Here is a 26,801-nt window from a genome sequence, read left to right as displayed (position 1 = left end):
GATTGAGAGTCAAGTTAGATGAGTAAGTAGAAAATAGCACATACAAATGAAAGGGAGGGAGATAGAGTAATAGCTCGAGATTTACTAACCATCTACTATGTGCAAGTCACTGTGCTACATAACATGCGGGCATACAAAAATGAGTAAGATAAAGTTCCTTAGTTCTGGAAGCCCATGGTCTTCATAAAAGAGAGAATCTTATAAATAATTCCCAGAGATGATAAGTACTTATATGGAGGTATAAGATCACGTGGAAGTAGAGAGGAGGGAGCTGCAGAATGGCCAATCAAATACATTAAATACATCTCCAAGGAGAAGTGCATAATGGCTGGCACATACCAGACATGCATACATGAGTGGATAAGGTGGCATTTGAATTGGATTTTGGAGGATGAATAGGACTTTGATGAAAAAAGTGGAAAATGCATTTCTGACAAAGGTAACAGCAGGTGCAAATACCCTGTATGTTGGTTCTCCTTATGCCTAAAAAAAAAAAAACCTCATGCATAACGTAGGAACTTGGAACAAGTACTGCGGGAAGCCACAACCATTGGGCAGAGAAAATGTGACAAGAGCTCAGAAAGAGAAGGTTTCAAATGCCCACTTAGGCATTTGATAAGTGGCATTTTAATCCCAAATTATCTTGGCATCTTCCCCACCTCACTGTATCTTTTTTCTACCCTCCATACACTTGAAAAAGAAATATTAGCAAGGCCAACACAACTCTTCCTTTTTACAAAATACAATATATATAAGCCATGTGTAATGGTTTTTAACTTTGGTAGCAGTTTTAATTTCCTTGATATTCTACCTATGCATCTCTGGTGAGAGGTAGCAAAATACATTTAGAACCTCAATATAATTAGAATCAATTATTGATCCTACTTTCTTGTTTAGGACTCTAAGCTGACTTAGAAGACATAGATCCTATGCCATTAACATGTTCAGAGATGTAGAGAGAGCCATTTTTGAAATAACGTATCGGGGATGCTTTGCTGAAGACGAGTTTGGGCTGCATTTTAGTACTGCTACTAGTATACAGCCCCTTTAATAAATCTAGTACTGTGGTCAGTTCTTTTTTTTTTAAGATTTTATTTATTTATTTGTCAGAGAGAGAGAGAGAGAGAGAGAGCACAGGCAGACAGAGTGGCAGAGGGAGAAGCAGGCTCCCTGCGGAGAAAGGAGCCCGATGTGGGACTTGATCCCAGGACGCTGGGATCATGACCTGAGCCGAAGGCAGCCGCTTAACCAACTGAGCCACCCAGGCATTCCCTGTGGTCAGTTCTTGAGAGTCTAGCCCAACTCAGGCTCTATGTACTCAAGCCAGGGTTCTAGCCAATGTATGCTATATGTCAAATGGTGTACTAGAAAGAAGGTGGCTTTGTGCAGATCTCTTCTCCCTATAGCAAAACAACTTATGGGCCTGGCCTGCTGCCAGAAAGTTAGTAGTGTCATCTTTATAGATGAAATTCAGTGCATCATTATCTTACATTGTGCCAGAAGAGAGGGAAGAAGATTGACTTGGTAATTCACTATGTTTTGATCCTAATCTGTTTAGAAATATGATTTCTTAAAAAGGAAATGGAAAAAGAATGTGTTTCTCATGATAGCTTCACAGTATCTCCTGAGAGGATGTTCAGTTATTGTAAATACAGCAATTCGATTATCTCCTCAAATCTCAGATATATTTCATCTCTTTAAAAAAAATAAACTATAGTTGATGGGGTTATGGACATTGGGGAGGGTATATGCTATGGTGGATGCTGTGAAGTATGTAAACCTGGCAATTCACAGACCTGTACCCCTGGGGCTAATAATACATTATATGTTTATAAAAAAATAAAAATAATTAAAAAACTACATTGAAACGGTCAAATTTTAAAGTATGATTTGCATGCTTTCAAAAATGAAATTTTATATTTCAGGTCACGCATATAAATCTCTGTTTTGTCCAAAAGAAAAAAAAACAAACTTCTTACATGAGTCACAAAGTCTTTGGTTTGTATCATGCATTTATCTTTTCAAGTCATCTCCAAAGCTCTTTATAAACATAGGTTTACACTGTAACCTATTTAAAGGAGAAGGGTATATTTGTGGTACAAATATTTTAACTCAGAGGTGGTTTTCAAGTTTCAGTTCAACATTTTGAATCTAATCTGTTCTTCCCAGCCCCTAGCATAGTATGCAAAAATCCAGAAGCTATCAGAAATAAGGCCCAAATTTAGTTCAGTAAGCTCCCAGTGCATGGATAAAATATATTACAGAAAAGAAAAACTCAGTTGACATTAACAAGCAATCTTTCTGACCCTTGATTTCTTTCTCAGACAGCCTGAGGTAAAGAAAAAACATAGAATTTAAAGCCACATAGACCTGATTTCAAATTTTAAATCACAGAGACGTGGGGCACCTGGGTGGCTCAGTTGGTTAAGCATCCCACTCTTGATTTCAGCTCAGATCATGATTTCAGGGTCTTGAGATCAAGCCCCAGGACAGGCCCCATGCTCAGCTGGGAGTCTGCTTCTCTCCCTCTCTTTCCCTCTACCCCTAGCCCCACTCCCACTCTCTCTTTCTCTAAAATAAATAAATAAGTGGTACCTGGGTCACTCAGTCTGTTAAGCATCTGCCTTCAGCTCAGGTCATGATCCCAGACTCCTCGGATAGAGCCCCACATTGGACTCCCTGCTCAGTGGCGGTTCTGCTTCTCCCTCACCCTCTGGCCCTCCTCCCTGCTGCGATATCAGCCACAGCAACTTCTTTCAAGATATGTCTCCAAAGGCAAAGGAAACAAAAGCCAAAATGAACTTTTGGGACTTCATCAAAATCAAAAGCTTCTGCACAGCAAAGGAAACAGTCAACAAAACAAAGAGGCAACCCACAGAATGGAAGAAGATATTTGCAAATGACAGTACAGACAAAAGGTTGATATCCAGGATCCATAAAGAACTCCTTAAACTCAACATACACAAAACAGACAATCATATAAAAAAATGGGCAGAAGATATGAACAGACACTTCTCCAATGAAGACATACAAATGGCTATAAGACACATGAAAAAATGTTCATCATCACTAGCCATCAGGGAGATTCAAATTAAAACCACAGTGAGATACCACCTTACACCAGTTAGAATGGCCAAAATTAGCAAGACAGGAAACAACATGTGTTGGAGGGGATGTGGAGAAAGGGGAACCCTCTTACACTGTTGGTGGGAATACAGTTGGTGCAGCCACTTTGGAGAACAGTGTGGAGATTCCTCAAGAAATTAAAAATAGAGCTTTCCTATGACCCTGCCATTGCACTACTGGGTATTTACCCCAAAGATACAGATGTAGTGAAAAGAAGGGCCATCTGTACCCCGATGTTTATAGCAGCAATGGCCACGGTCACCAAACTGTGGAAAGAACCAAGATGCCCTTCAACGGACAAATGGATAAGGAAGATGTGGTCCATATACACTATGGAGTATTATGCCTCCATCAGAAAGGATGACTACCCAACTTTTGTAGCAACATGGACGGGACTGGAAGAGATTATGCTGAGTGAAATAAGTCAAGCAGAGAGAGTCAATTATCATATGGTTTCACTTATTTGTTCTCTCTCTCTTTCTCAAATAAATAAGACTTTAAAAAATTAAATTAATAAAGAAATCTTTTTTTTAAAAAATCACTGAGACCTAATTTCAAATCCTAGCTCTACTACTTTTAGCTTTGTGGCCTTGGCCAAGTCATGTAATCTCTGTCGGCATACATTTTCTCATTATATAAAGACAATAATGGTACTTTCTTTGATAAGCTATTAGAAGGATTAAAGGTAGTATAAAATTCCTAATTCAATGCTGACACATAACAGGATCTCAATACTTGGTAATTATTAATATCAACTGTAAAATGAGAATAGTACTAATCTATCTACTTCTCAGGTTATAGATAAAATAAATGAGAATGCTTTTTTTTCAAACATCACAGTCTCTTAGCCACTTTTGTAGTTGAGAAAAGAAGCTACTCTGCTTATTTCACATGATTCTGACACTCAAAAGAGATAATATGTACTAAAGTACTTAGAAAACATAAAGTGCTATTAAAGATCAAGGTGAAGTCTTTGGTTTAAATAAGCCTTGTCTTAAGAGTTCTCTTTTTCTTCTCCCACCAAGGAATTAAGAATTAAATAATAAAAATTGAATATCACAAACTGATATTGATAGTTTGTTACATCTGATTTTGTCCATTTGCAGAAATATATATATATATATATATATATATATATATATATATAAATATATATATATAAATAAAATATATTCTCAGTATACCTGATTATTCAAAGGTCTTTTATTTAGCAACTTTAAACATCCAGAACACAGCCTGGATACCCAAAAGGAGGTGGGATGAAAGCCATATGATCTGGAAACAAAATCTCAAACCAGTGAGTCCTCTCACTCTACACCTGTAAGATATGAATAGTACAAACTTTACTAAGCATCTTGATTTAGTGTTGTATATAAAAGGTTGCTTACTGATAATGAGCTTAGTTGTCTTGACAACCAATTAAAATGAGAGAAGGGATCCACTAGATGTGAGAAAACTGATACTCTAAGAAGGTGCACTTAGCAGTATAAAGAACAGAAAAATTCTAAAGACAGAACTAGAAAAATGAAGTCACGTGGACCATTCATGTAGGGGTTTAAACTTCACCTTGTGCTTTAGTAGACACTAGCACCTCATTGTATGGTCCAGTAGGGGATTTTCATAGTGATGCTTAGTCCTCAACAGACAACTATATCTGACAAAACAAGACAAAGAAATCTCAAATCATTTTAGAAAGATTTCTGTCAGATTTCAAAGTTTGCTCATTTGAAGTCAGTTTTAGTTATCCAAAAAACTCATTTCTGCACCCCCGCTTCTATGGTGGCAAGTAAATGAGGTGTTAACTATGCATACAGCTGCTAGGTAAAAACTATATAACATTGTAATTATATAGAAACCTGATTTTTTAAAAATCTGATATATAGTATTTAACCAACTCTACTAGAAGCCATCTTAAAGGTTATATAATAAATTCTAAAATATTTGATATGGATTTTTTAAAATGTGAATAACCAAACATGCTAAACCTAAATAATGACCCATGACATAATTTTATAATTCCTGATATAAGAGATATATCAGAATCTTATAAGACTTCAAGAATATCATTTATGAATATCAATTATTGGTCAAACCTGTACATGTAAATGATGAAGATTGAGCTGAATCTAATCTGGATTTAAGTCCTGAGCTCCCCCACTTACTGGTTCTCTTACTTGAGGGAAGTCAGCTTCCATGTCATTTTATGGGATTGTGTAAGGGTCAAAAAATGGTGTGGATACAAATGCTATGTAAACTATACAGTGATGCACAAATGTGAAGTGTTACTTCTCATGAATGTTGAATACAGAAAAAAATATGGTTTTTTTAAAAGATTTTTATTTATTTGACAGATCACAAGTAGGCAGAGAAGCAGGCAGAGAGAGAGAGAGAGGAGGAGGAGGCAGGCTCCCTGCTGAGCAGAGAGCCCAATGTGACATATATAATGGCAAATATTTGGTAGGTCTTTGACATATTGACATAGGAATTGTTACAAATTATTTCTTCATGAAGGGGCAACCTACAGGCCCTTTCTAGTTCTGTATCTGTTCCACAGTAACCGTGCTGTCCACAAATGGCTTCTTCAAAGCAAGAATTTATTTACTTATTATATAAAATACATATAATGTATTATTTACAATTATTACAATATATAATGTTATTTACAATACATATAATGTTCCATTCTCACATTTAAACACAAATGAAGAAATAAAAATTACATTGTCATTTATCATCACATATTAGTTCACCCTTCATTCCCCAGATTTCATTACTTCTCTGACTATTGCTATATAATATGGAAGATCTTGACCTGTGGTTGCCATAATTCAAAGCTTGGATAGCATTCACATGTGGGACTTGTTTCCTGGGGTCCTTGGAGTTCTATAACTAGACCCGTTTCTTTTTTGCTCAAGAAAATCTATCAGAATGTAAATGAGAGGGACATTATTACAGAAACATCATGAAATATATTTCAATACCTTCAGTACTTTGATAGCAACAATACCTATAACACACTTCAGTACCTTGGTTGTAAATTACCGGGGTGATATTTTTTCACATTCAGGGACCTGGGTTCAAGTTGCAGGTCTGCTACTTACTTGTTAGGAAACTTTGAACATGCTAATTAATCTCTCAGCCTTACTTCCCATAAAATAGCATTAATGCTAATACCTCTTTTGCTGGGTTACTGTGGGAATTAAATATATGATTTGAAAAGCACTTTTTTAAAAATGTAAAGCCCTAGGCAAATCTGAGTTCTATATATTCATATGTACCTATGTAATTTTCCTTTTCTTCATTGTCAGACTTAGGTCCTGAAATACCTAGTACTTTGTCTCATTCTTAACTTTATATAAATTCCTTAGCCCCTCTTCCTTCAAAATCATTCCCTTGTAGTCAATCCAGCTAATAGTTCCAGATTTATGTTTTTCCATTACAGCCAGCTATGTAAGCCCTAACTCCTAGAGGTTATTCTTACTGTGCTCGTAGTGATGAACTTAAACGCAATCTAAGACGGAAGAAAGCTCCTTATTTTAGAGTTTTCCATCTCTTTGCCACTCCCAGAGAATGCTGTCAAATACACCAAAAGTCAAGCTCTTTTCTTGCCTTGTCAGTACATCCAGCATATACCTGCATATGGCCCAGTGCAGAAAGACAACTTGAGGGATGCATAGGAAGGGAACTGACCTCCAAGAACAGGACAAGTATGGAGGGTATAGGGAAAACAGGACCCAAGTTTTCAAGATGTGGTCAAAGATGGTCAAAATTTGTATGGGAACCTTTAGCTGGAAGACCTGGCTATTCCTGCTGCTACTGTTCCAAGCTATAACTCCATATGCTACAGCCCAGTGGATCAAAACAGGATTGGAAAACTAGGACCGCCTGCCACTCTCAATGTTTCTTGGGACTCCACAAGCAGTCCCATTCCCACCAATTGCTCTTCCTACTGGTTCTGACCTATATTGGAGCTCCCTCTGGCTGATCTCCATTGCCTTTCCCTTCATCCATTTACATAGTTTTTTCAGTTGGGTGAGAATTGTAAATTCTTAGATCTCTACCCAGAAGAAACTCCTACATGTACACAATAGCAGACTTAGACAAGAATATACAGTAGCAAAATCTAACAACCCAAATGCCCATCAATGAAATAGTATATGGATAAACTGTGACATATTCATGCAATCAAATATTAAACAGGCAAATCAATGACTGCAGCAACACTTACTGGTATGGATGAATCTTACAAATGCAATTTTAAGCTTATAAAAAGTAAGTCCCCTATGTTGAAGTTGTCACAAACACAAAAAGCCATGTATGTTCTGAGTATATACCTAGAGGAAATAAAATGTCTATCTCAAAGAGATATCTACACCTTTCATATTCATTGCAGCATTCTTTATAATAACCAAAACATGGAAACAACATAAGTGTTCATCAATGGATGAATGGATAAAGAAAGTGTGGGGAGTGTGTGAGCATGTGCGTGTACACACACACACACACACACAATGGAATGTTGTTTGGCCATAAAATAGAAAAAAAACCTTACCATTTGTGACAACATGGATGGACCTTGAGGGCATTATGCTAAATTAAATAAGTCAGAAAAAGAAGTTGTATGATCTCACTCATATGTGGCATCTAAATAAAACAAACTCATAGAAGCAGAGAATATATTGGTTGCCAGAGGCAGAGGGTGGGAGATTGGGGAAATGGATGAAGATGGTCAAGAGGTACAAACATCCTGTTATAAGATTAATAAGTCCTGGGGATACAACATACAGCTTGGCAACTATAGTTAACAATACTGCATTGTATATTTGAAAGTTCTTAAGAGAGTAGATCTTAAAAATTCTCATCATAAAATAACACGGAGGACATGGGGAGATGGAGAGGAGAAGGGAGTTGGGGGAAATTGGAGGGGGAGAGGAACCATGAGAAACTATGGACTCTGAAAAACAATCTGAAGGTTTTGAAGGGGCAGGGGGTGGGAGGTTGGGTGAGCCTGGTGGTGGGTATTGTGGAGGACACATGTTGCATGGAGCACTGGGTGTGGTGCATAAACATTGAATTCTGGTACACTGAAAAGAAATTAAAAAAAATTTTTTTAAAGTTCTCATCATAAGAAAAAATATTTGTAACTATGTGTAGTGATGGATATTAACTAAAATTATTATTGTAATCATTTCACAGTTTATACATATATCAAATTGCTATCTTGTACACCATAAACTAATGTTATATGTCAATTATATCTTAATAAAACCAGAAAAATAAAATAAAAACAATCTGTATTAAATGCATTTAAGAAACAAATCACCATGGACCTATCATAATAAAAAAGCTATTTGAATGCTAAAAAATTCCCAAAATACTAAATACAGTATAATAACTATTATACAGTTACAAACAACTAAGATTTTTTTCAAAGCTTTTTAGGTATACATATAAATGTGATACAATTATATGAAAAGGAAGTCGAGGGAATGATGAACACAGGATTCAGGATAGTTTACCTTTGGTGGGGGAGAGATAGGGAGATGAGAGTAAGAAGTAACTGCATGATTGAATGTAAGTTTTTATAAAGTCCTAGTTTTTGTTTTGAGTGATTGGTTCCCAGGTGTTTGTTACACTGTTTTTTAAAACTAACTAAATAGGGGAAGGAAAGGAAAAATGAAATAAGATGAAAATCAAGAGGGAGGCAAACCATAAGAGACGCTGAACTCTAGGAAACAAACTAAGGGTTGCTATAGGGGAGGTGAGTGGTGGGAAGAGATCATTGGGTGATGGGAATTACGGAGGACACTAGATGTAATAAGCCCTGGGTGATACTTGCAGCTGATGAATCACTAAATTCTACCTCTAAAACTAATAAAAATCCTAAATAAATAAAGTGAGTTACACATAGACCAGTGTGAATCACGATATGCTATAAATGTAAAATACATGCAAAATTTCAAAGATTTTGCAATAAAAACAGCAATGTAAAACATTTTCTTAAAACATTTTTACATTGATTATGTGTTGAAATTATAATATTTTGGATTTTCTTTTTTTTAATTTTTATTTATTTTTAAAATTTCTTTTCAGTGTACCAGAACTCATTGCTGATGCACCACACCTTGTGCTCCATGCAATACATGCCATCCACTTCCCACCACCAGGCTCACGTAACCTCCCACCCCCCGCCCCTCCAAAACCCTCAGTTAGTTCCTCAGAGTCCATAGTCTCTCATGGTTCGTCTCCCCCTCCAATTTCCCCCAACTACCTTCTCCTCTCCAAATTATAATATTTTGGATACGTTGAGTTAAAATTTAGTATTAAAATTAATTTCACTTTTTTACTCTTTAATATGGTTAATAGAAAATTTAAAATTGCATTTGTGGCTGAAACTTCTGGCTTACATTATATATCTGATGGACAATGGTGGTGTAAGAACTCTAGAGCACTAGTCTTTATATTTATAACCAGATGTTTTCAGACTTAAAGCTATTTAGTTTGTCTTTTTAGGCTCACTAATTCTAATTTACTTATTTTTGCCTTCTGAAATCTCAGTTGAAAGGTTTTTCTTTTGCTTTGATTTTTATTTATTTTTTATTAACATATAATGTATTATTAGCCCCAGGGGTACAGGTCTGTGAATCGCCAGGTTTACACACTTCACAGCACTCACCCTACCACATACCTTCCCCAGTGTCCATAACCCCACCACCCTCTCCTACACCCCCTACCCCCAGCCACACTCAGTTTGTTTTGTGAGATTAGGAGTCTCTTATGGTTTGTCTCCTTCCCGATCCCATTTGTTTCATTTATTCTTTTCCTATCCCCCATGTTGCATCTCCACTTCCTCATATCAGGGAGATCATATGATAGTTGTCTCTCTGCGATTGACTTATTTCGCTAAGCATAATACCCTCTAGTTCCATCCACGCCGTCACAAATGGCAAGATTTCATTTCTTTTGATGGCTGCATAGTATTCCATTGCATATATATACCACTTCTTCTTTATCCATTCATCTGTTGATGGACATCTAGGTTCTTTCCATAGTTTGGCTGTTGTGGACATTGCTGCTATAAACATTCGGGTGCACGTGCCTCTTCAGATCACTACATTAGTATCTTTAGGGTAAATACCCAGTAGTGCAATTGCTGGGTCATAGGGTAGCTCTATTTTCAACTTTTTGAGGAACCTCCATGCTGTTTTCCAGAGTGGTTGCACCAGCTTGCATTCCCACCAACAATGTAGGAGGGTTCCCCTCACCAGCATGTCATTTCCTGGCTTGTTAATTTTAGCCATTCTGACTGGTGTGAGGTGGTATCTCATTGTGGTTTTGATTTGTATTTCCCTGATGCCGAGTGATGTGGAGCACTTTTTCATGTGTCTGTTGGCCATCCGGATGTCTTCTTTGCAGAAATGTCTGTTCATGTCCTCTGCCCATTTCTTGATTGGATTATTTGTTCTTTGGGTGTTGAGTTTGCTAAGCTCTTTATAGATTTTGGATACCAGCCCTTTATCTGATATGTCCTTTGCAAATATCTTCTCCCATTCTGTCAGTTGTCTTTGGTTTTGTTAACTGTTTCCTTTGCTGTGCAAAAGCTTTTGATCTTGATGAAGTCCCAATAGTTCATTTTTTGCCCTTGCTTCCCTTGCCTTTGGCGATGTTCCTAGGAAGAAGTTGCTGCAGCTGAGGTCGAAGAGGTTGCTGCCTGTATTCTCCTCAAGCATTTTGATGGATTCCTTTCTCACATTGAGGTCCTTCATCCATTTTGAGTCTATTTTTGTGTGTGGTGTAAGGAAATGGCCCAGTTTCATTTTTCTGCATATGGCTGTCCAATTTTCGCAACACCATTTGTTGAAGAGACTGTCCCTATTCCATTGGACATTCTTTCCTGCTTTGTCAAAGATTAGTTGACCATAGAGTTGAGGGTCTGTTTCTGGACTCTCTATACTGTTCCACTGATCTATGTGTCTGGTTTTGTGCCAGTACCATACTGTCTTGATGATGACAGCTTTGTAATAGAGCTTGAAGTCGGGAATTGTGATTCCACCAACTTCGGCTTTCTCTTTCAATATTCCTCTGGCTATTCGAGGTCTTTTCTGGTTCCATACAAATTTTAGGATTATTTGTTCCATTTCTTTGAAAACAAAAATGGATGGGATTTTGATAGGGATTGCATGAAATGTGTAGATTGCTTTAGGTAGCATAGACATTTTCACAATATTTGTTCTTCCAATCCAGGAGCATGAAACATTTTTCCATTTCTTTGTGTCTTCCTCAATTTCTTTCATGAGTACTTTATAGTTTTCTGAGTACAGATTCTTTGCCTCTTTGGTTAGGTTTATTCCTAGGTATCTTATAGTTTTGGGTGCAGTTAAATGGGATTGACTCCTTAATTTCTCTTTCTTCTGTCTTGTTGTTGGTGTATAGAAATCCAACTGATTTCTGTGCATTGACTTTATATCCTGACACTTTACTGAATTCCTGTACAAGTTCTAGCAGATTTGGAGTGGAGTTTTTTGTGTTTTCCACATATAGTATCATATCATCTGCAAGGAGTGAGAATTGGACTTCTTCTTTGCCGATTTGGATGCCTTAAATTTCTTTTTGTTGTCTGATTGCTGAGGCTAGGATTTCTAGTACTATGTTGAGTAGCAGTAGTGATAATGGACATCCCTGCCATGTTCCTGATCTTAGCAGAAAAGCTCTCAGTTTTTCTCCATTGAGAATGATATTTGCGGTGGGTTTTTCATAGATGGCTTTGATGGTATTGAGATATGTACGCACTATCCCTACACTTTGCAGAGTTTTGATCGGGAAAGGATGCTGTATTTAGTCACATGCTTTTTCAGCATCTATTGAGAGTATCATATGTTTCTTGTTCTTTCTTTCATTAATGTATTGTATCACATTGAGTGATTTGCGGATGTTGAACCAACCTTGCAGCCCTGGAATAAATCCCACTTGGTCATGGTGAATAACCCTTTTAATGTACTGTTGGATCCTATTGGCTAGTATTTTGGTGAGAATTTTCGCATCTGTGGTCATCAAGGATATTGGTTTGTAATTCTCTTTTTTGGTGGGATCCTTGTCTGGTTTTGGGATTAAGGTAATGCTGGCCTCATAAAATGAGTTTGGAAGTTTTCCTTCCATTTCTACTTTTTGGAAGAGTTTCAGGAGAATAGGAATTAATTCTTCTTCAAATGTTTGGTAAAATTCCCCTGGAAAGCCGTCTGGCCTTGGGCTCTTGTTTGCTGGGAGATTTTTTTTTTCTTTTCAGTGTAACAGAATTCATTGTTTTTGCACCACACCCAGTGCTCCATGCGATACGTGCCCTCCTTAATGCCCACCACCTGGCTCCACCAACTTCCCCCCCCCCCCCCCCCTCAAAACCCTCAGATTGTTTTTCAGAGTCCATAGTCTCTCATGGTTCACCTCCCCTTCTAATTTCCCTCAACTCCCTTCTCCTCTCCATCGCCCTATGTCCTCCTTGTTATTTGTTATGCTCCACAAATAAGTGAAACCATATGATAATTGACTCTCTCTGCTTGACTTATTTCACTCAGCATAATCTCTTCCAGTCCCGTCCATGTTGCTACAAAAGTTGGGTATTCATCCTTTCTGATGGAAGCATAATACTCCATAGTGTATATGGACCACATCTTCCTTATCCATTCGTCCGTTGAAGGGCATCTTGGTTCTTTCCACAGTTTGGCGACCGCTTCAATCTCCTTACTGGTTATGGGTCTGTTCAGGTTTTCTATTTCTTCCTGTTTCAGTTGTGGTAGTTTATATGTCTCTAGGAATGCATCCATTTCTTCCAGATTATCAAATTTGCTAGCGTATAGTTGCTCATAATATGTTCTTATAATTGTTTGTATTTCTTTGGTGTTGGTTGTGATCTCTCCTCTTTCATTCATGATTTTATTTATTTGGGTCCTTTCTCTTTTCTTTTTGATAAGTCTGGCCAGGGGTTTATCAATCTTATTAATTCTTTCAAAGAACCAGCTCCTACTTTCATTGATTTGTTCTATTTTTTTTCTATTTCATTGATTTCTGCTGTGATCTTTATTATTTCTCTTCTCCTGCTGGGTTTAGGCTTTCTTTGTTGTTCTTCTCCAACTCCTTTAAGTGTCGGGTTAGGTTGTGTACTTGAGACCTTTCTTGCTTCTTGAGAAAGGCTTGTATCGCTATATATTTTCCTCTCAGGACTGCCTTTGCTGTGTCCCACAGATTTTGAACCGTGGTGTTTTCATTATCATTTGTTTCTATGAATTTTTTCAATTTTTGTTTAATTTCATGGTTGACCCATTCATTCTTTAGAATGATGGTCCTTAGTCTCCATGTATTTTGATCCTTTCCAAATTTCCTCTTGTGATTGAGTTGTAGCTTCAGAGCATTGTAGTCTGAAAATATGCAGGGAATGATCCCAATCTTTTGATACCAATTGAGACTTGATTTATGACCCAGGTGTGATCTGTTCTGGAGAATGTTCCATGTGCAGTAGAGAAAAATGTGTATTCTGTTGCTTTGGGATGGAATGTTCTGTATGTATCTGTGATGTCCATCTGGTCCAGTGTGTCATTTAAGACCTCTATTTCCTTGTTGATCTTTTGCTTGGATGATCTGTCCATTTCAGTGAGGAGAGTGTTAATGTCCCCTACTGTTATTGTATTATTGTCAATGTGTTTCTTTGATTTTGTTATTAATTGGTTTATATAGTTGGCTGCTCCCATGTTAGGGGCATAGATATTTAAAATTGTGAGATCTTGTTGGACAGACCCTTTGAGTATGATATAGTGTCCTTCCTCATCTCTTATTATAGTCTTTGGCTTAAAATCTAATTTATCTGATATAAGGATTGCCACCCCAGCTTTCTTTTGATGTCCATTAGCATAGTAAATGGTTTTCCACCCCCTCACTTTAAATCTGGAGGTGGCTTTGGGTCTAAAATGAGTTTCTTTTAGACAGCATATTGATCACAATTTAAGGTAATCCCGAGTTGAGAGCTCACTCCTCAGCTCCGTCTCTATAGCCGGCTTCCCTGCTCTAATACCTTTGAGCTCTGTGACACTCAGACACCCCCAATCCTTCTGTTACCCTGCGGGACCTGAGACCACGCTGTCCCTGCGTGGGCTTCACCCCAGTTTAGCCTCTGGAGTGATGTCCCTTGGTGGAGCAGACTTTTAAATGTCCTGATTTTGTGCTCCATTGCTCTACCACTCACCAGGAGCCAGCCCCTCCCCCCACGGTCTATCTTCCCGTCGCTTTGGATTCACTTCTCTGCTGGTCCTACCTTTCAGAAAGTGGTCAATTTTCTGTTTCTAGAATTGTTGCTCTTCTCTTCGATCTGCTGTTGGATTTGTAGGTGTTCAGAATGGTTTGGTAAGCTATCTGGCTGATCTCCTGCTACCTGATGTCTCAGGCTGCTACTTCTCCACCATCTTGACTCCTCCCCCAAAAGGTTTTTTTAAAGATTTCTTTATTTATTTAAGAGAGAGAGAGCATGAGCAGGGGAAGAAGCAGAGTGAGAGGGGGATGTAGACTCCCCACTGAGCAGGGAGCCCAATGAAGGGTTCAATCTCAAGACCCTGAGATCATGACCTGAGCTGAAATCAAGAGTCAGATGCTTAACTGAGTGAGCCAACCACGTGCCCCTCAATTGAAAGTTTTAATAAATAGTAAAGCAGTGCATGCTCCTTCTAAAAAAAAAAAAAAGTTAGGCATTAGAGTAATTTGATTTGACAGAGGAAAGTAACACCACAACCTTAGTTTCCAGGCATAGCCACTATCAACAATTAAGTAGCTTTCTAGGTATGCGTGCTTTTAATTTTAGAACCTGAGCATCAGCATTATCCTTCTCCTTTTGAGAATTCTCTGTGACCAGAGAAGCATTGGAAGTTCATAGCTTGGTTTTATGCCAAGCAAAGAATTAAATCAGTGATTCCTACTTCTGTAGTGGGAATACTTTCATGTTAGCTGGATTTTGGAATTCTTTCCCTGGCCCAGACTCTTCTCCTCCCCAAAAGAAATGCCATTTCACATATATTTATACTGAAAGCTAATGTAAACTGAAATTAATTTTTCAAGAATTTCCTGATATCCCTGGAAAAAAATCAAGAAAGCCAATGGGATATTATAAAACCAGAATTAAGAATCACTCTTTCAGTGTATTGAATTCCAACAAAGGCTTCTGGTGAGAGTGTAACGATCTGAAGAAAACAAGATGCATACATTTCTCTTCTGTCATAGGTTCCTCTCTACTCTTAGGAAACAGTTTAATGGAGGTAACTGAAGAGAAAAAAAGAATACAAACTCAGATTTGGATTATATGCTAGATCTTGAAAATATTCTTTCCATATTGCCTGAGGCTCTACATAAAAATCATTAATAGAGGAATAGCTTCTCTTTCAAATGCCATGGAAATTACTGAAGCTATTTTCTTTGTTCACATTGTTGATTGATAAGTTCAAAGACTCTGGATGCATTTCTTGGAAAAACAACAAATAATTTGACATTTTTTCCTTATTGTCCATTCAGTGAAGTGAATTTGTGCAATGTTATATTCTTAAGAAATATGCCAGTGAACTTTTGAATTGCATTCTATATGATCTCATTTTGGGCATTTGTTGAGACCTGCATGAGAAAAATAAATACAAACTGCACTCTTAGTACTATTCTGATTAGGATCTCTTTCCTCTCCCTTTTACAGTGAAATGACAGACTTGAAGTAGGCATTCCCACTAAAGCTTTTCTGAAACTCTTTTTAAGTCATTGTTCAAAGCCATCCTATCTACCCTCAAGTCCATTATCATTTTTCCTCTAATATAACTCTCTTTATTCTTCAGTTCCAATTTATTTGTTTCTTTATTGGTCATGTGTTTGTTTTTGTCTTATCTCCTTTTCCTGTTAGATTGTCACTTCCTTAAAGTTAGAGACCATGTCTAGATCTAATGCACATATACAGAAAATACTTATGAACAATATTATTATGTAGAACCCATTTGCCCTGAACCTTGCCTGAGTTTGTTTTTGCTATACAGAAATGTGTCCTGTTTATGGAGCACTGTGTGATCTAATTGATTGAACAGAATATTAGATTGAACAGAGCAATTGGCAGAAAATAGATTTAGAATTCAGATCCAGTCCATCTACTAACTGTGAGACTTAGATGGATGAAACCTCTGCTTAATATCTTGGGCATGGGAGGTACATGGCCTAACACTCATCCTGATCACTTTACAAGACTAATTAACAGCATAAGTACATCAGAAAATATATCAGACATGGATAAAGAAGATGTGGTATGTGTGTATATTTTTGATAGATGATAGATACAGATATAGATACACAATGGAATATTACTCAGCCATCAAAAAAATGAAATCTTGCCATTAGCAATTACATGGATAGAGCTAGTGTGTATCATGCTAAGGTGAAATAAGTCTGTCAGAGAAAGACAAATACTGTATGATCTCACTCATATGTGGAATTTAAGAAAGAAAACAGATGAACATATGAAGAAGGGGGAAAGAATAAAAGAAGAAGAGAGGGAAACAAACCAATAAGAGGCTCCTAACAATAGAGAACAAACTGAGGGTTGATGGAGGGATGTGGGTGGGGGCTGGACTAGATGGGAAATGGGTAAGAGGACACTTGTTTTTATAGCACCGGGTGTTGTATCGGTGATGAATCACTGAATTCTACTCCAGAAACCAATATTGCACTATATGTTAACTCAGTAAAATTTAAATTAAAAAAATATATCAGAAAGTGCTTTGTAAATTAAACACCATATAAATATGAGGTTCTTCAGATGTGATTACATTTGCACTTCCAACATTCAGAAGAAAATTCTTTTCCTGAAAGCTTCCTTTGTAAGTTTGCAGATATAGCCACAAAGTACTTTGGCCTTTGTCAGTATAGTAAAAAATGCTAGCCTTTAGACAGATGTAATTTATTGGAGAAAATGATATTAGCTCATGTTTATGTTTTTTTAATTAAAATAGAACATTTTATTAAAATAGCTAAACCTAATAATACAAATATTATATTAATATTATACACACAGCAAAATTCCAAAGCACCTAATATAGTACTCACTAATTATTGACTGTTATAATCCTCATTATTGCTTTAAAGCAGCTTTATTGAGATATAATTCACATACCATACACTTCACCCATTAACATGTACAACTCAGTAATTTTTAGAATATTCACAGAGTTGTAACAAAATCAATTTTAGAACATATTCATTACCTCAAAAAAAAATATTTAGCTATCATCCCCCAACTCCTCTATTCTCACTCCCAGCCCTAGGCAACCACTAATGCATTTTCTGTTTCAATACATTTGCCTATTCTGGACATTTCATGTTAATGGACTCATACAATGATTTTTTGTGTCTGACTTCTTTCCCTTAGCATAACAGTTTCAAGGTTCATCCATTTTGTAGCATATATCAATATTCCGTTCCTTTTTTGTGGTCAAATATATGTAACATAAAATTTACCATTTAACAATTTTTAAGGATACAATTTGGTGGTATGAAATTCATTCACAATGTTTTGCAACTGTCACTACTCTCCATTTCTAAGACTTTTAACCTCCCAAAGAGAAACTCTCTATTCATTAAACTATAACTCCCCTTTCCCCACTCCCACCAGCTACTGGTAGCCACTCTTCTAATTTCTGTCTCTATGACTTTGCCTCTTCTAGGTTCCTCATATAAATAGAATCATACAACATTGGTCTTTTTGTATCTGGCTTATTTTAATTAGCATTATGTTGTAACGTTCATAAATATTGAAGTACATATCAGTACTTCATTCTTTTTATGGATGAATCATATTGTAGGGATATACCATATATTATCCATTCATTAGTTTATGGATGTTTGAGTTGTTTCCACTTTGGGCTGTTATGAATAATACTGTGAACATCCACGTATACATTTTAATGAAAATATATTTTCATCTCTCTTAGGTATAGACCCAAGTGTGAAATTCAGGATCAAACAATTATTCTGTGTTCTCTCTTTTGAGGAATTTCCAGACTGCTTTCCAAAGCAGCTGCACAATTTTACAGTCCCACTAGTAGTATATGAGGGTTCCCATTTCTCCATATCCTCACCAACACTTGTTATTATCTATCTTTTTTATTATAGCCATCTAGTCAGTATGAAGTAGTCTCTCGTTGTGGTTTTGCTTTATGTTTCCCTGATGATTAATAATGTTAAGCATCTTTTCATGTGCTCATAGGCTCTTTGTATACAATCTTTGGAGAAATGTCTACTCAGATCTTTTGCCCATTTTTGAAGTGGGTTATTTTTCTTTTTATTCTTGAGTTCTTTTTTAAATCATATTTATTTGATAGAGAGAGAGCATGAGCAGGAGGGACCAAGGGAGAGGGAGAGAAAACCTCAAGCAGACTCCACACTGAGTGTGGAGCCCAGTGAAGGGTGTAATCTCATGACCCTAAGATCACTACCTGAGCTGAAACCAAGAGTTGACACTTAACCAACGGCATCATCCAGGTGGCCCATCTTTTTATTATTGAATTCTCTATATATTCTGGATTGAATTCTTGTAAGATACATGATTTGTAAATATTCCCTCCCATTCTGTAGGTAGTCTTTTTACTTTCTCATTGTTATCATTTGCAGCATGTAAGTTTTTAATTTTGATGAAATCCACTGTATCTGTTTTTTCTTTTGTCACTTGTGTTCATCATTATTTTTATTGCTTCTGTTATAACTTAAAAAAGAAAAATCCAAGGTATATTTTTTACTCCCCATGTGATTTGATGTTCAGTCGCAACTCAAACAGCTCTGATTTTACCATGATTTCAGGTCTCCGTAGTTTCTTTGACAGTGGTGGTCTACCTTTGTCACATTAGTTTCCCTACAGAACTGAGTGGTCTAAACTGGGAAACAAGAAGTCACTACTTCCTCTCCCTCACCCTTTTGTAAGGACCACTTCTTTCTATGATTCAGTTGGCAGAAATTGAGTAAGATTATAGTATATTGATATCTGTGCTTTAACATCTAACCAATATACTTGGTCTCTTTATTAAATTGATTGAATTTTGCCTACAAAGACCTACTATAGTAAGTATGCTATAACACTTAACTATGATGTTAACTGTTAGGCTCTAATAACCCATGTTTTCTTCTGAATAACTTAGTCATATAGAGTATGGCAGCAAAAGAATTTGAGCTCATTACAACATAAGATCAAATTTCTGCCAAAACAAAACTCTTACACATTTAAATCAAAAACCTTCAATGACCTCTAGGGTTTCTTCCAACTATGAAATTATGTTCATTTTAGGCCGACTTAAAGTTGTTTCATAAAACTATTTAACCTATCTAATTCATTTATTATGGACTAAATAAACCAAGTGCTGTGATATAGACCTCAGACTCAGTTCTAAAAATAACTTTCATCTATTGTATTCCTACTATGATCTGGACATTGTGCTAGGCATTCTATTTTTGTTTTGTTTTTTTTTTTATTAAGATTATTTATTTATTTATTTGACAGACAGAGATTACAAGTAGGCAGAGAGGCAGACAGAGAGAGAGAGAGAGGAGGAAGCAGGCTCCCTGCTGAGCAGAGAGCCCGATGCGGGGCTCGATCCCAGGAACCTGGGATCATGACCTGAGCCGAAGGCAGAGGCTTTAACCCACTGAGCCACCCAGGCGCCCCTGTGCTAGGCATTCTAATCCTCACATTACTCTTGCACATGAAATGGAGGGTATTCTCATTTTACATACAAACAGAATATCAACCTCAGAAATCCTAAGTAATTTGAGCAGAGGGTGCAGGTGGTCAGAAAAGATAAGAACAAAAATGAAGTCTTCCTGTGTTAGTTTGCCCCTCTTGGCAGATGTTCATTTTGCCTTTTGATGCTTCCAGACCTAATCTTAACCTTAAAGTATTAATGTTGACCTGTTCTTACCTGAGTATTGGGTACCCTTTTTAAAAGAGCTTTTTGGCTGGAAACTTCTTCTAGCCATAAGCATTCCACTAGGGTTGCAGGGCATGAACTTACTTTAGTGTTTCTGGGTGGAAGAAGCCAAAAGTGAATTTTTAAGTTTTTATTTAAATTCCAGTTAGTTAACTGACAGTGTAATATTAGTTTCAGGTGGACAATATAGTGATTCAACACTGCCATATATCATAAAAGTGAGGTTTTTTTAAATGAAAATTTAGAATCTTAGTAAAGCCACCCATTCCCCATACACCCATTCCCAAACTACTGTCTTGGTGATGTTCATCTCTCTTTACCATTAATGAGATGATGAGATAAGACCTTGGACATTATACTAGTGGTATACAGTATCATTAATACCCCATTACAACTCAAAATTTGGGTTCAATTTCCCCATTCATACACAAAAACGCAATCTTGTACTATAGAAACAAACTTGTACTATAAAATATAAGAGAACTGAGCAAGAGATATTTCAGTTGCATTGCAAAATTTTTTAAATTGTTGTTTTTTCCTTTGAGCATCGTGGGCTTCTATTCTGAAGACTGGGGGTAGTAACTATAAATATCAGGATAAAATGAGCATTTCAGTATTTTCCTGTTCCAAATGAATGATAGGTTCTTTGTCCCACTAGCTGTAACATGCGTAAGTACAGGGATTGAATTTAAGGCATGGGAGAAGGAGGAAACAAGTTGTTACATGGTCAAGTGGGAGAAATATTGGATGAATATAGACATAATTGTCAGAGGCTAGTCATGTTCCTCAGAAGCTTTTTCAGAGTTGTTGAACACCAAATTTAGGCCCTTACTTTATGTGTAAAGAATTCAGTGAATTCTCATAACCATCCTGTAAAGTCAATATGATTGTTCTCATTTTACAGATGAGCAAACTGTGGCTTGGAAAAATTAATTAGCCCAAAGCCACACAACTAGTTAGTAGCATATTCAGTAATTAATCCACGGTCTTTTTTACTCCAAAGTTCTTTCAAATACGCTGCTCCAAGTGACTTAGCATGGTCAGACACTTGGTTTTTTCCTTGTAATATTTAATGCTATAATCAGTCTGGTACCAGTAATGCAGCAACATCTGAAGCATTCTGGTTTGAGGGGGAGGAGAGAGTTTAAGGACCAGAAAATGACATATAAGAAAGGGTTTTTAAATTGAAGACATTGGCCTTTTCTGAAACATTGAATTTGAGTTATATAGTTTACACCAAGAATCCCAACAAGTAAAAGTCACTACTACTTTGAGTTGAGAACGTGTGTATGGGAAAAATGTTCTGCTGTTGCTTTTGAGACTTAAAGCTGCTGCTATGACAATACCCTAGGAGAAACTACTTCCACCAGTCTTACTTTTACTTAACAATAACTGTGAATGTCAAATCTTGTTTTATGTACATGGAGCCAAAGTTTCCCTGCCACTTATATCTTTCCCCCAAGAAACAAAAAGCTTTATAAACCCACAAAAGAGAACTTGGACCACACCGAGAGTAATTGGTTTAACATTCCACAAAATTTCCCTTAAAATTAGGAAAGGTATTTTGCACTGCCTTTCATAAACCTAGTAAATTTCCATCTCTTTAAGTTTTCCTAGACACTCTTTCAGTATGGTTTATTTCTTAAATCATTACTATTGTCAGAAATCCACTTAGATGTCAAAAAAAATCAATTTTTGAGGATATTGTATGCTCTGCTGATTTTTTTTCTTAAAAACAAAATAGAAGGACTTACGTTTCTGTCAAGATGAAGAAACCTCATTCCTTCTAGGTTTTTCCTCTTACACTAACATCCCTTGGGCATTAGACACACAAACAAGACTGAAAAGTGGAAACAACAGGCAGATGGCCTCAGAACTTGAGGAACAATACAGTGGTACACTCCCTGGGTTTCCTTTTTATCTCCCATATATCCCAGACAGGTCACTACAGAAGCCTCCAGTCCACAACTGCCAACAGGCACAGACAAAAACATCTCTAAGAAAAGCCTGATCCCCATATCTAAAGGAAAGGAGGAAAGGGTTGCCTAACAACAGAAAACCTTTTTGACAATACCCGCTCTACTGTAGCCAAATACCAACAGAAAAATCACACCCTCCCCACTGCCCCCTTATTTCAATGGAGCCTAATAGGAAGGAATATTTCACTCCACTCCTTCCCACAAAAAAGCAGGCAGCATGCTCCTATCCCACTGTTGGGGTGGTGTTGGCAGAATTGGACAGACAGTCTTTCTAATCCCCTATTTGGCAGAACTAGGTGGTGCTCCTATTCTCCTTCCAGAGTATTGTCATCCCAGTCCAGTGGCAAGCTAAGCTGCCTCATTCTCAGCCAGAAGCAAAAAGAATTAACAACTAGGTGCAATGCAGGGCTAGTCACCACTGGACTCCATCACCATCTCTGTATTAATGGGGCCCAGTGGAGAGGCTGAGCTTCCACCCCCTTCACATTAAAGAGACTGAATAAAGGGATGCATATCAAGGCTAGTAAACACTCTGCTTCCCCCCCCACCCCGCCCCTGTTGTCAGGGACACCCAGTGGGAAGCTGCAACTGTACACCCATCTGGCAGCAATGAGACTGAAAGAGGCAGTGTGAACCAAGGTTAGTCAGCACTCCTATGCCTCACTGCATCCATTTTCAGGGGGGCCCAGTGGAAAGCAGAGTCTTTATCCCCAGTCAGCATCAATGAGTCTTACATTAATGAGGTGGTAAAGGTAGAGCTAGTTGGTACTTTTCTTTCCCTTCCACTGGTGTCAGCAGGTCCCATGAGAGAACTGAGCTTATACTTCCATTCAAAGATAACAAAAGCCAGAAAAAAAAGGTAACAAAACCCAGAAGCCCTGTGGATCAGTGGCCCACTTTCACTGGGATAGTGTCAGCAGAGGCAGAGAGGTAGCTGAACTTCCATTCCACCCATTTGCAACAAGGAAGTATGAGTCAGTGCCCCACTTTTACCAAGGTCATGTCAGTGAGATGCAGCAGGATCATGCAGACATACTCAATTCTCACATTATACCTCGACACCACCTCCTTAAAAAGAATATTAAATATAATCTTGTCTAATAATACAGTATCCCAAAACCTCCCATTTTTAAAAAGAAATAACTCATGAATGAGAACAGACACCAACACTCAGATGAAACAGATTTTATCTGACAATGATTATAAAGCACCCATAATAAAAATGATCCAACAAGTAATTACAAATTTTTTGAAAAAAAAACATACAAAATCTCAGCAAAGAAATAGAAATTATTTTTTAAAAAGAAACAAATCAAAAATATAGAATCAAAAAATAAATGAAACAAATTCAGTGAATGGGCTCAATAGTAGAGTGGAGATAACAGATGATAGAATCAGTGGGCTTGAGGTCAGAGCAGTAGAATTTACTCAGTCTGAACAACAAAGAGAAACTAGACTGGAAAAAAAAAATGAACAAAGCCTCAGGGAATCTGTGGGATAATAACAAAAGTTTTGCATTCATATCATCAGTGTCCAAAAGGAAAAAAGAGAAAAAGAAGTACTGAAAGAGGACTTGAAGAAATGGCTGATTTTAAAAGGATAGAAATTCTGATGTGCTAAAACATGGATGAGTCATAAGGACATTATACTAAGTGAAATAAGCCAGTCACAAAAAGACAAATACTGCATGACTCCACTCATATGAGGTACTCAGAGTAGTCAAATTCAGAGAGAATTGGATGATAACTGACAGGCGCTAGGGGTAGAGGGAAATGAAGAGCTGTTTCATGGGCATAGAGTTTTAGTTTTGCAAGATTAAAAGAGTTTTGGAGATTGAGTGTACAAAAGTGTGGAGGTAATTAACCCTACTGAACTATACACTTAAAATGGTTAACATGGTAAATTTTATGTTATGTGTATTTTATCACAATTAAATTTTTAAAGAAATTCTTAAAAAGTAATGATGGCTAAAAACCTGAAATTGGCAAAATACATATTCAAGAAGATAAGTGAAATACAAATATAATAAACCCAAATAAATCCATGCTAAGACACATAATAATTAAACTTCTGAAAACTAAAGATATTTTTAAAATTTTGAGAACATCCCAGAAAAAAATTATGCTTATAAGGGAACACAAGTTAGACTGTCAACAGATTTTTTTTATTTAAAAGTATAGAGGCCAGAAGGAAATGGTACAATATTTTTCAAATGCTGAAAAATGGTCAACCACAGGTCTGTATCAAGAAAAATCCCTTCAGGAATTAAGAGAAAATAAAGGAATTTTTAGATGAAGAAGAATATTTGTTGCTAGCAAACCTGCACTTAAAGATTGGCTAAAAGAGGGGCGCCTGGGTGGCTCAGTGGTTAAATCCTCTGCCTTCGGCTCAGGTCCTGATCTCAGGGTCCCGGGATCGAGTCCCGCATCGGGCTCTCTGCTCAGCAGGGAGCCTGCCTCCTCCTCTCTCTCTCTGCCTGCCTCTCTGCCTACTTGTGATCTGTCAAATAAATTTTAAAAAAAATCTTTAAAAAAAAAAGATTGGCTAAAAGAAGTTCTATTAACAGAAATGTTAACAGAATAAGGCTCAGAACTTCAGAAAAGAAAGAAGTACACCTTTATGGTGAAAAGAGGAGTAAACATAATAGACTGTGCTAGTTCTTGTGAATTTCTAAAATCATTTCTGATGGTTGAAGCAAAAATTATAATACCATAAGATGTGGCCAAATGTATGTAGAGGAAATACTTAAGGCAATTAAGATATATTTATATTGAAAAAGAAGGGAGAGTACTCAACATCATTAGCTATAAAGGAAACATAACTCAGAACCATAGTGAGATACAACTTCATACCCACTAGGGTGGCTATAATCAAAAAGACAATATAACAAGAGTTGGCAAGGACACGGAGAAATTGGAACTATCATAAACTGTTGGTGGGAATGTAAAATGATGCAACCGTTTTGGAAAAAAACAGTCTGGCAGTTCCCCAAAATGCTAAACATACAGTTACCATATGATCCAACACCCATTCCCAAGTATAACCAAATAATTGAAACAGATATTCAAATACTTGTACATCAGTGTTCATAGCAGCATTATTTATAATAGCCAGAAAATGGAAACAGCCCAAATATCCATCAACTGAGAGATGGATAAGTAAAATGTGGTATATTCATACAATGGAACATTGATGTATGGTACAACATGGATGAATCTTGAAAACATTACACTAAGTGAAAGAAGCCAGTAATATGTTCTGTGATTCCATTTACATGAAATGCCCAGAAGAGGCAAATCAATGCAGACATAAAATAAATTAGAGGTTCCTTGGGGCTGGAGGAAGTTGGACAGAAATGAGGGTGACTGCTAAGGGTTATAGGGTTTCTTTTGGGGATGACAAAAAATGTTCTAAAGTTAATTGTGGTGAGGTTTGCACATCTCTGAAAAACCATTAAATTGTATATGTTAAAAGGATGAATTGTGTGTGTCAATTGCATCTCCTTAGAGCTATTATCAAAAAAATTAAATTTCCCCCAACTCCCTTCTCCTAACTATGGACTCTGAAAAACAATCTGAAGGGTTTGAAGAGGTGGGGGGGTGAGAGGTTGGGGGAACCAGGTGGTGGGTATTAGAGAGGGCACACGGATTGCATGGAGCACTGGGTGTGGTACAAAAACAATGAATACTGTTATGCTGAAAATAAATTTTAAAAAATGATAAAAAAAATTAAATTCAGAAAAAAGTAAAATAAGACAAAAACAGAGAGGGAGACAAACCATAAGAGACTCTTAAGCATAGGAAACAAACTGAGGGTTGCTGGAGGGGAGATGGGTGGAAGGATGGAGTAACCAGGTGATGAACATTAAAGAAGGCATGTGATATAATGAGCACTGGGTGTTATAGAAGACTGATGAATCACAGACCTGTACCTCTGAAACCAATAATACATTATATGTTAGTTAACTGAATTTAAATTTTAAAATGTTTTTAAAAAATTAAAATGCAGAGTATAAATGGATCTAATTAGGAATAAGATTTCTGTGCTTCATTTGAAGTACTAAGTCATCAATACCAGTAGACTGTCATAAGCTATGTATGTATCATAATTCCTAGAGCAACCACAAAAACTATATTGAGTGGAATACCCAAAAGTACTGTAAATAAAAATGCAATCCTTAAAAGATATTCAAGTGACCCACAAGAAGGCAGTAAAGAGAAAACAGGAATTATACAGAGGAAACAAACAGAAAACAAAATACAAAATGGCAGATGTAAGTGCTAACAGATCGATAATTACATTAAATATAAATGATCTAAATATGCCAATTAAAAGAGATTAGCAGAAGAGATTATAAAATATTATCCAACTATATGTTGTCTACAGTAAAATCATTCTGAATACAACCAAATAGGTAGATTGAAAGTAAAAATGAAAAAAAGGTGTATCATGCAAAAATTAATGAAAAAAAGCAGGGATGATTTATGAATAAAGTGTAATATGATACAGTGTGATTCCAAGCAAAAGGAATAACAAAAGTACTATATACCTATAGTAATCCCCTGTTTTGTTCCTTATACTGGTGATTCGTGTCTATTCTACTTTCTTAATAGAGACAAAGAGGGACAATATGACAAAAGGATCAATACATTGGGATAATGTAACAATCATAAAAGTATACACACCAAACAACAGAGCCTCAAAATACATAAAACAAAAA

The 26,801-nt window shown here is 36.7% G+C and overlaps 1 protein-coding gene across 3 annotated transcripts in view; it reads left to right on the top strand.

Moving 5' to 3' along the window:
* LOC111161019 (ectodysplasin A) overlaps nt 1–26,801 on the top strand; it is a 423,110-nt gene that overhangs the window by 328,992 nt on the left and 67,317 nt on the right. For 2 of the 3 annotated variants that reach the window (XM_022524461.1, XM_022524460.1), the window contains exon 6: nt 19,948–19,962. The exons of the other annotated variant lie outside the window; for it this stretch is intronic. In XM_022524461.1, the coding sequence (XP_022380169.1) occupies nt 19,948–19,962 (15 nt within the window). The remainder of the gene's footprint in view (nt 1–19,947; nt 19,963–26,801) is intronic. 3 annotated transcript variants of the gene reach the window in all.

This window comes from Enhydra lutris, unplaced genomic scaffold, assembly GCF_002288905.1.
Source record: "Enhydra lutris kenyoni isolate GAN:26980312 unplaced genomic scaffold, ASM228890v2 scaffoldscaffold81, whole genome shotgun sequence".
Lineage (NCBI taxonomy): Eukaryota > Metazoa > Chordata > Mammalia > Carnivora > Mustelidae > Enhydra > Enhydra lutris.
This window is presented reverse-complemented; position numbering and strand designations above follow the sequence as displayed.